At 36.7% G+C, this 11,399-nt stretch overlaps 1 protein-coding gene across 1 annotated transcript; it reads left to right on the top strand.

Moving 5' to 3' along the window:
- The first annotated feature begins 626 nt into the window (after positions 1 to 626).
- On the top strand, positions 627 to 1,541 carry LOC110872913 (defensin SD2-like). The gene is made up of 2 exons (XM_022121820.2): positions 627 to 791; positions 1,164 to 1,541. The coding sequence occupies exons 1-2, from the start codon at positions 629 to 631 to the stop codon at positions 1,334 to 1,336; spliced, it is 336 nt and encodes a 111-aa protein (XP_021977512.2). The 5' UTR covers positions 627 to 628; the 3' UTR covers positions 1,337 to 1,541.
- The last annotated feature ends 9,858 nt before the right edge of the window (positions 1,542 to 11,399 follow it).

Consider the following 11,399-nt stretch of genomic DNA (forward strand, 5'->3'; position numbering starts at 1 on the left):
AATTTTAGTTATTTTTATTTATAACTAAATATGGATTGGTGGCCCAACAAAAGAAACAAAGTTTCTAAGAGCACCAAGTTGGGGGGTTCTCATGGGTTGCTTTACTGAATATAGATTTTTTTTTTAAGTTTGAGATTATTAGAGCATTGTCATCCAAATCACCAAAATCTGTGTGGGGGGTTTTTTAAATATAAGAAGTATAAAAAGTGGTTGTGAGTGGAGGAGAGAGAAAATGTTACTGTGCATCTGTATATTTGGGGGGACACTATTCACCCCCTATACTTTTTAATATATATTGAAAGTGGTTGTGAGTGAAGGAGAGAGAAAATGTAATATATATTGAAAAGGAGAGAGAAAAAGTATTTGTTTTTAGTGGAAATATATTGATATAGGAGTTGTTTTTTAGTGGAATGTATGTATATTTTTAGTGGATCGGATGTGAATGCTCTTAGAAGTATATTATCTTATAAAAAAATCTAGCATGTTCTATTTTCTTTTCTTTTGTAACAATGGAGGACCTAACTAGCTAGCCTTTTGCCCCTTTTCGAAAAGTAGAGAATAAGAAATGAAAATGAGTACATGTTTCACACGATAAACTATCTCTATATAAACACCACCATACATGGTCATGCTAGATCACTCTTCTCTCTCTCTCTCTTTCTCTCTCTCTCTCTCTCTCTCTCTCTCTCTCTCTCTCTCTCTCTCTCTAGATCTCAAGGTGAAGATGAAGTCTTCCATCATGAAGCTGTTTGCAGCATTGTTGCTTGTTGTCATGTGTCTACTGGCCAATGGTAACCCATCTCATCGATCTCTTACAAGTTACAACATGCATGTTTATGTAATAACTAATTGTTTTATATTACTTTGGTGTATCTCTACAGTGGGGCGGATCCAGGAACCTTGTTCAGGGGTTCCTTTTGATAGACTCTCACTAATCCTTACTAATTTTTTTCAAATAATACAAGGTTCTCACTAATTTTTTCACGTTTTTTCAAACCGATGTGGTTCCTGGAAACCCCCAAAACCCCCCTGGATCCGCCCATGCATGTCTAATATAAGTCATAATTAAGTATAAAACTTCAGTTATGAAACTGATGATTTTGTATACATTCATTACTTGTTATGTGTACGGGTGTTAACATATATTATAATTATGTACACAGAAATGGGTGGTCCGATCATGGTGGAAGCGAGAACATGTCTGTCCCAGAGCCGCAAGTTCAAGGGGGCGTGCTTTAGCGACAACAACTGTGGTAACGTGTGCAAATCTGAAGGGTTTCCTAGAGGAAAGTGTCGTGGTTTTCGACGCAGGTGCTTCTGCGTCAAACACTGTTAGATCGATGGCTACATCTACTACTTCATGGCCGGACTAGCACCGGATGAGCCCTTTGAGTGTCCAGTTTGAGTTGATGTTTTTATTTTACGGTGTGTTACATAAGTACTTTCTCGTTGTTTTTGTTGGTTTTCCAAACCATCTCCACGTTTGGATATTTCTTTGTGTAATAAAATTTGGGAAAGTTATAACTTATGACTTATAACCATAAACCTCGATAAAATATTTACATAAATATATGGAATAATGGATTTTAATAATCTTAACTATTAGTCATTGGCCGATAACGGCTTTAATTTAAAAAATAATCAGTGATAGTCGCACCTTTTCATATATTGTAAACCAATAACTAATAGTTTGGATTATTAAAATCCATTATTCCTAAATATATAGACAATCCAATGAATCATTGACAGTGACACACACGAGCGTGTGTATATTAATTATTAATAGCATTAGTATCTTAAAGTAGTTAAAGCATACACGATAAGATGCGGCGCATCAGGATAAAAGTAGTCAAAACAGCAAATCGATCATATCAGGAAAAGGAGGGAAAAAAAAGATCGAACAAAATGAAATTGAAAAGGAATGTGAACATGTGAAACAATAAATGGTTATTTTTCTTTTGTTGTTTATATGACTGAGGTTCATTTGAGAAAAAAAAATTAAATTGAGAAGAGAAAGAACAAATGATACGATTGTAAAACATTAAATAGTTTTTCTTTCATCTCATTTATTATTATCTTTGACTAATTAATTTGTCATAAAGACTATTATCCTCCACATTAAAATTTTTGCCTACACACATCAAAATTTTATCCTACACGTTTTGAAATTTATTGTACTCATATATGAAATTTATTGTATACAACTCGTAACTTATCCTACATACCAAGTCATTTATCCTACACTTTAAATAATTTTTTTTATTGTTTTAAAAAAAGATATATCTTTTTGAAAATAAGTTACAAATTTAATATATTTAATTATTAAAAAGGAAAATTACCAATTAATGTAATTAATACAATTAATGATCTATCTCAGTTTACTAATATACCTTCACACTAATATTAAATAAAAAAATTAAATGAAATTAAATAAAACATTTTTATTGGTTCAAATTTTTCTTTTTTATTCTTACAAAAAATTTCTTCTTATTTAAACCCTCCACTATATGACCAATATAAATAACGACCAACTTATAATATGCGTTATAAAGTAACTTTTTTAACAGATTTTTATTTTATATGATAACCTTTTCAAATCTTGATTTAAATAAATAAAATAAGTAACAAAGATCATGTACAGTGAATAGTTTGAATGTTACAATTATATTTGAGGTTAGAATAATGTTGTAATATGGCCCAAACTTTTTTCTTTTGTTAGTGTATAAGGCTGAAGGGTGTGGTAGGAGCCCTCTAGGGGTTTTATTAGGCCACGTAGGATCCATGTTAGCCATGGAGCCCCTCTTTAATTTGCAGAGTGTGAATAGAGCCCCATATTAAACAAAATTAAAAAAAAATTGATTGGATTACATGTTGTAGGCCCTACCTGAACACATTAATCTTCTCTTTACCATGCTAGCGACCAACCCATAACGCCCCCAGTTGAATTTGAGGGTGTGGTGTGATAGCGCCCCAGGACGCTATAGAAGGTGACCTGGCGGGGGTGGTGCCCCCACACCATCCGACCTAATACCACTTAACATATGAAAAGTTCTTAAAACATCTAAGACCATCCACATTCATAACCCAACTCAACCCAACTTTTAATAAAAAACTAATTTCTCTTTCTTTCATTTACACAACCCAACCTTTCATACCTATTAACAACCCAACCTAAACCAACTTTTATAAATAAGTAGGGTTGTAAACGAACCGAACGAACACGAACAAGGCTATGTTCGTGTTCGTTCGTTAAGGAAATTTGGATGTTCGTGAACTGTTCGCGAACACATGACGAACAGAAGTTTGTGTTCATGTTCGTTCGTTAAGGAATTTTGGTTGTTCGCGAACAGTTCGTGAACACTAACCACGGACGCAAACGAACACAAATGAACTTTAAATTTGAAAATTAAAAAGGCACCCTTAATCTTAAACATTGTACACAACGAAAGTAGTTAAATATAACCATTTAAAGATTGAAGGGATGGATAATATTAGGCTCAATCAATTGGAGATAAGCTGAATGAAGGAGTGTGATATCAAAAGAGGGAGATGGCCAGAGAGAGGGAAATAATACATATGGGGCAAGTAAGAAATTAATAAAACATTAAAAACTTTTAGAAAAATAAACATAAAAAAACGAACACGAACGGACATAAACGAACGAACACGAACGAACATATTACCGAACGTTCACGAACGCAGTCGAACGAACGAGACCTTTGTTCGTGTTCGTTCGTTAAGCTTATCGACGAAATTTTTTGTCCGTGTTCGTTCGTTAAGCTTATCGAACGAACATAAACGAACTTCCCGCCGAACGGTTCACGAACTGTTCACTGAACGTTCGGTTCGTTTACAGCCCTATAAATAAGTATTTATTTTATATTAAAAATGTGTTTTTTAACAAAATATGTTTTTAATAAAATTTATATAGGAATGTTCACAAAATTATTTTAAGAAATACTGTGTATTTAGTTTTTCTTATAAGATTAATTATAAAAAGTTATTTGAGTAATTAAATTGATGGGGGGAATTAGTAGTAAATAAAAAAAGGTGCATCAACCATGTTTGGACAAATGGATATGGTTTTGGGTCATGACCTAGGTTGCTCTAACAACCTGGTCGTTGAATTCATTTTCTTTTTTCTTTTTTAATTTTATGAAAGTTGAAAGATTGTGTAAGTGGATGTGAAGCACCATAAATAAAAAAAAATTACATAAATAGTAGTTTAAAACATAATCCTATAAATGTTTGATATTACAACAATAAACATAAATACAACCATTATTATTTTATTAATAAATGTAAAGTCTTAACATATTCTCTATTACTCTTCACTATAAACCTTGTCAGACAACAAAGAAGAACTCGACTGAGCTAATTGTCTAGTAAACTGTAGAAGGTAATAAAATGAGAAATTTTAAGTAAAAAAAATATGGCTAACAAAGTCAAATCATATTCTTTCAAGAGAATGTATGCACCCAAACTTCAATTATTAACGTATGTATGGTAACGCACATGTAGGATATCTTATGCATCTTTAGTATGGACGAGCTGAGGTGAGAGCATTTGCACAAACCGTTCACAATTTAGCATGTTCATCTTCTTTCCGCTACGACCGATCTGTACACCTCTAAATTACACTAATAAAGTCAAATGACATTATCATAACGTACCATCATGGCTAGTACAACACCACTTTTGCACCATGGTCTGTCTGAGATCAGCATTCAGATAGCAATAAATTTGGGTAAAATATTATTATATGTATACACTCTAATCTTTTTGTTTCAAATCGTATATTCCTAGCGAACCATGTGGTAATTAATTAGTACAAGTGTAAGGGTACTATATGGCAGGTAAACAAATTTCTTAATTTAAAATTGCAATCACAGAATTTCATATATTATATGTAAAAGGTATGGCTTTTTTTTTTTTTTTTTTTTTTGAAAATTGCACTTCGTTAAACACACAAAACGTGGATTGTCTCCAAGCTAGACATAAACCGCCACAAACAACAAATACATCACGTCCAACTACTGCTACACCACCCTTTCCAATCGAATACATTACCTTTAGCCCTACATCTATACCATGGCCGTTCCAATGTTTTTGGAGACCCTAAGCGAACTATAAAGTGGAGGCCCTAATTTCACCCATAAACTCTCATCCAATCCCGATGGAACGTCGCCATGGGTGATTACGATTAATTTTTCGTCTAGTGATAGCCGATAGCCTAGAATTGAAAGCAGGTTGCGATGGGAAGTGGGAACGATGATTACGGCTGTATTTAGGGGCTTTAGGCCGCTGAATAAAGATGATTAGGTTGATGGTTGTTGTGTTGTAGCACAAGAAATTAATGCGAAATGGGCCTTTTTTTGCTAAACAATATTTACCTTGGGCTTTTTTAATGAAAAACTAGTTTAATTTTGAAATAAAAGGTATTTATTTGGGCCTAATACATATACTATATATAAAAACTTTCTAAAAACTTGGAGGCCCTAGGCCCGTGCCTAGGTTTACAAGTCTATGGAGCCGGCCTTGATCTATACCAAAGAAATCCCATTGACTTAACGTCGGCCACAATCCTAACAACATTCGAGTCGCCGTTTAAAAAAACCTTCTCGTTTCTCGCTTTCCAAATACATCAGCACGGCAGAATGAGAATACCATATTGATGTGTGTAAAATACAACATATAAATCACATCAATTAAGACATAAAACTAACCCTTTTTAAGTACTAATGTTGGAAAAAGAGTGTTTTTGTCTTTCTTTTGTATTTTCAGGATGAAATGAGTTCAAATTCACAAAAGAAGCAGAAAGACAACTAATTCTAGCATAAATACAAGAAAAGGAATAAAAGTAGACTGCCCGGACCCTCAACGGCATCCTCCAAGGCAAAGAAGAGAAAGCAGAAGTCTGAACACGCCCCGTGCTCAGCCAGCACGGGGCCGTGCCCAAGAAGCAGCATAAAAGACAAACTTATAGAAGCTTCCATTGCCCACCACGGGGCCGTGTCCAGCGGGCACGGGGGCGTGGTGAAAGTACAGCAGGCGCATTAATTGTAATTGCGAATTACAATTAATGAGGAGAGAGAGTGTCAGACAGGCACGGGGGCGTGTCCAGCGGACACGGGGCCGTGCCCAGCCTTCTGTTCAGCCTATAAATAGGAGTGCTTGGTTTCATTCCATCTCATCCCTTGGCACACCACCTCTCTCACTTCATCCACCACCCACCACCACCATAACACCATCATCCACCACCCACCACCACCATAACACCATCATCCACCACCATCATCCATTGTCCATCGTAGAGTGTGTGAGTCGTCTCGGGATCCAAGATTGATCGTAAGAGTTCTTGACAATCAAGGCCATGTTTGCCTAAGTCTCTTACATCACTTGGTGAAGACAAGTGTTTAGTATAATACTTTTTATTTTCAATCTTTTGCACTTTTTATTTGGTTTTGTATTAATGACTTTAATAATTAGTTGCTTATGTTGAAGGTGATCTTTCCTTATCGTTTGTCCGTGGTGTCTTGGCATTATTTTACTGTCTATATAAAATAAAAGATTTTCACCATTCATATCTCCACGGTCTATATGGAGGTATGTTGGCTACCTGGTCGGGGGTTAAGGGAACGGTTTGGTAAGGGTCTTGCCCTTGTTCAGCATTTAGAGGTCCTGCTTGGGACCTGGGTCAAATTTAGTAGGATCTCCTTCAATGCCCATAGGTATTGGATGGCGGGGATCCAAACTCTTTGACCCCCTCATAAGTTAACTACTATTAATACTATAACCCGGCTATTTAGGACTGTATCCCTGCTGACTCAGACTACTTAGCCGAGGGTAACGTCACCGCCGAAAGCGGGGCCTACCACAATTTGCATTAATAACTTAATTCATTATCTTTCAATAATCCAACCCTTTAGGATTGTATCCTTGCTGACTCAAACTACTGGGTTGAGGGTAACGTCACCTTCAAAAGAGGGGCCTACTACAATAACTAAGATAATCTCTTAAACAAGTGCAAAAGTGCAAAAATAATCAAAGGTTATACTAATACACGTGTCGGATCCAAGTGATTCATCTTGTCTATCTGTTTTTATTTTATTTTATTTTTCAGCATTTAGTTAGTTTTTATTTTCTTAGTTAAAAACATTTTTCTCACTTTTTGATTTGATTAGACGTTGAGGATAAACCGGTATTAAAAGCTCTTGTGTCCTTGGACGACCTCGGTATCTTACCAACACTATACTACGTCCACGATGGGTGCACTTGCCCATATGTGTGTTTAGTGTTAGTAAATATCGTGTTTTATAAATTTAAAACTTGCTAAAAGTGTAAAAGGGGCTTAAATATACATCAAAAATATACCACACTTCACGCACATCAAGTTTTTGGCGCCGTTGCCGGGGACACAAGGATTTTAAGAAAGCTTAAAATCAACGGCCTAATCAGTTTTTCAAAACCTTTTTAAAACGCGCGCAAATTTTTCTGCATTTTAGTTTAGTTTGCATTTACAGTAGCCTGAACACGGGGCCGTGCTCGCTGAACACGCCCCCGTGCTGCATATTTTTAGTTAGATACCCAGATACAGAGTCTGAACACGGGGCCGTGCTCACTGAACACGCCCCCGTGCTCAACGTGACCAGTAACTTTAATTAAAACGCCCAGATACAGACCCTGAACACGGGGCCGTGTCCACTGAACACGGGGCCGTGTCCAGTTTCTGTTTCCGTCTTTATTTTTGTTTTCTGGTCCCGAGACTCAGTTGTGATCTGTTGAGTGATTCTTATGGATCAATACTCAGGAGGTTACCACTACACCTATGATGAGGATGATTATAGGGGTAATTATTGCACTAATTGTCGTAACGCACGCTCGGTTCAATATAATAACTCATATCAACCATCCAATTCATACAACTATTATGAGGAGGCCAGGTACGAGCCATCAACTTCATACACATCCTATGAAGACCAAAGGTATGAACCTCCTCCCTCATACTCATATTTTGATGAACCAAGGCATGAGCCTTCATACTCATACTTTGAAGATTCAAGATATGAGCCACCACCTTCATACTCTTACTATGAGAAACCATGGCGTGAACAGCCCACCTCATATGAGTACTATGAAGAACAAAGTTTCGACCCTTACCCATCATATACTTACAATGAAGAACAATGGTGTGAACCATCTACTTCATATGAGTATTATGAGGAGCCAAGGATCGAACAACCGGATTCAAGCTTTGAGGATCCAAATTCTTTTTCTCTCACCGAAGTGACCAATAGGATATTAGAACACATTAAAACTATCGAACGTTACATGAAAGAATCTCGCGCAAGGGAAGAGGAATCCCGCGAAGAGAAGAATTGAATAGTAATAATAACGTAGAGATAGTTGAAAATGAAAAAAATGGAAGAACAAGAAAGTGAAAAACCGACACATGAGTTAAACAATGAAAAAGGTGAGTCCGATAATGTTAAAATTCATGAAGAGTCTAATTTTGAAGAAATTAATCTCTTGTCACCTACTTTCGAAAATCATTGTTTAATAACCCCTCATGCCAAGTTTTTAAAAGAGTTAAACACTAGTGCTAAAATCAAAGAACTAGTGAGTGTTAAGTTAACTAATGATCAAACTTCGCTAATAAAAGAAGACCCTTTTGAAATTACCATTACACTGGTTCCATGTTTCTTTCAAAATTCATTTATTAGTAATATCACTATTGATAAAGATCTTTGTGTTAACATAATGCCTAACTACATTTTTGAAAAATTAAGTATTAGTGATTTTACTCCATTTCAAATTCCCATTTTTCTATCCGATCGAAAAGTGATAAAATCAATCGGTGTAGTTGAAGATGTTTTGGTTCACACAAATCAATTGGTAATCCCAACCGACTTCGTCATCCTTGATGACGCCCCCTAGTCTTGGGAAAACCTTTTGTACAAACTCATAAAGCATTGAAAAACCGGAAATTCAACAATCTACCTCTTCAGTTAGGGGCATTCAAAAGGAGCATAGATCTTGAGCGTTCAATGAAATATCCTTTTGGCAATAATGACCCCCTAATTGAAGATGAAGCTGAACCACCCGATACAACTAACGAAGAAGACCACTTTGTCGAAGAAGAGATAGCCATAGAACAAACCTTTAAGGTTCTTAATCTAGATGAGCCACAAAATAAGGTGTCTTCTAAAGACCCACCCATTGAGCTCAAAGAACTTCCTAAAGGTTTGGAATATGCTTTTCTAGGCAAAGATGGTAGTTTACCTGTAATTATTTCATCTAAATTAAGTAACATAGAAAAAGAGAAATTAGTTAACCTACTTAAAAAACACAAAAACGCGATCGCTTGGAAGCTTGTAGATATTAAAGGAATAAGCCCTTCCATGTGCACGCACAAAATTTTAATGAATGATGACTATAAAACGGTAATTCAACCACAACGAAGAGTGAATCCCAATGTTCAAGAAGTGGTTAAAAATGAAGTCATCAAGCTGCTTGATGCCGGACTAATCTACCCTATCTCCGATAGTCCGTGGGTAAGTCCCGTTCAAGTAGTCCCGAAGAAAGGAGGTATGACGGTAATAGCTAATGAGAAAAATGAGTTAATACCAACGAGAACCGTCACGGGATGGAGAGTTTGTATAGATTATAGGCGATTAAATGAAGCAACAAGGAAAGACCACTTTCCTTTACCCTTCATTGATCAAATGTTAGAACGACTGTCCGGTCATAAATTTTATTGTTTCTTAGATGGTTTTTCAGGTTATTTTCAAATACCGATAGCACCAGAAGACCAAGAGAAAACAACTTTCACATGTCCCTACGGAACTTTTGCATATCGACGCTTGCCATTCGGTCTATGTAATGCGCCTGCAACATTCCAACGTTGTATGGTGGCCATTTTCCATGATATGATAGAAAAGACAATAGAAGTCTTCATGGACGACTTTTCCATCTTTGGAGACTCATATGACCAATGCCTCGATAATCTTGAACGAATGCTATCCCGATGTGAGGAAACTAACCTCGCCCTTAACTGGGAAAAATGCCATTTCATGGTAACAAAGGGAATAGTACTCGGTCACAAAATCTCAAGCGAAGGAATGGAAGTTGATCGAGCAAAAATAGAAACTATTTCTCGATTACCTCCTCCATCCTCCGTAAGAGCAATCAGAAGTTTCATAGGGCATGCCGGAATTTATAGAAGGTTTATCAAGGACTTTTCAAAAATTTCAAGGCCTCTAACAAAATTACTTGAAAAAGATGCACCCTTCATCTTTGACAAGGAATGCAATCAAGCATTTCTAACCCTCAAGGAAATGCTAGTCAGTGCACCTATCATGATAGCACTAGATTGGAAATTTCCTTTCGAAATCATGTGTGATGCAAGTGACTTTGCTGTTGGAGCAGTCTTGGGACAAAGAAAAGAAAAGCATTTCCACCCAATCTATTATGCTAGTAAAACTCTTAATGATGCACAAGAAAATTATACAACTACAGAAAAAGAATTACTAGCAGTGGTGTTTGCTTTTGATAAATTTCGTTCTTATCTTGTTCTTTCTAAAACTGTAGTCTATACAGACCATGCAGCCATCAGGTACCTCTTCAAGAAACAAGACGCAAAACCCCGTTTGATCAGATGGATTCTACTCCTCCAAGAATTCGACATCGAAATCAAGGACAAAAGAGGAGCAGAAAACACTGCTGCAGATCATCTCTCACGCTTAGAAGACCCAGCTTTGGAAACGACAAGAGACGAGCAAATCAACGAGAAATTTCCCACAGAATCCTTGGAAATGATGGAGAGTAGACAAGAGCCATGGTACGCCGACTACGCTAATTTCCTAGCTAGCGGTATAGTCACCAAGGGATGGCCACATCATCAAAGAAAGAAATTCTTTGCTGATGTAAAGCATTACTTTTGGGAAGACCCCTATCTTTTCAAAATGTGTGCCGACCAGCTCATCCGAAGGTGTGTCCATGGTAATGAAGCATGAAGAATTCTCCGTCATTGTCATGAAGGTCCATACGGAGGACATCATGGTGCTGCAAGTACCGCACGAAAGGTATTTGGTTCAGGATTTTACTGGCCAACCATTTACAAGGATGCACAAAACCTTGTAAAGACATGTGATGCCTGCCAGAGATCAGGTAATATTTCTTCCAAACACGAAATGCCTCAAAATGGCATTCTTGTTTGTGAAATCTTTGATGTGTGGGGGCTCGATTTCATGGGACCTTTCCCGCCTTCAAAGGGAAACAAATATATACTTGTGGCAGTCGATTACTTGTCTAAATGGGCGGAGGCAGAGGCTCTTCCAACAAATGATGGAAGAGTAGTGGTAAAATTTCTGAAAAAACTGTTTTCTCGCTTCGGGACA

The sequence above is a fragment of the Helianthus annuus genome, chromosome 8 (assembly GCF_002127325.2).
Source record: "Helianthus annuus cultivar XRQ/B chromosome 8, HanXRQr2.0-SUNRISE, whole genome shotgun sequence".
Taxonomy (NCBI): domain Eukaryota; kingdom Viridiplantae; phylum Streptophyta; class Magnoliopsida; order Asterales; family Asteraceae; genus Helianthus; species Helianthus annuus.

Coding starts and splice junctions, on each gene's coding strand:
- LOC110872913 (XM_022121820.2), top strand. CDS start 629: ATGCTAGATCACTCTTCTCTCTCTCTCTCTTTCTCTCTCTCTCTCTCT. Junction 792..1,163: donor CATGTGTCTACTGGCCAATG/GTAACCCATCTC, acceptor TTATGTACACAG/AAATGGGTGGTCCGATCATG.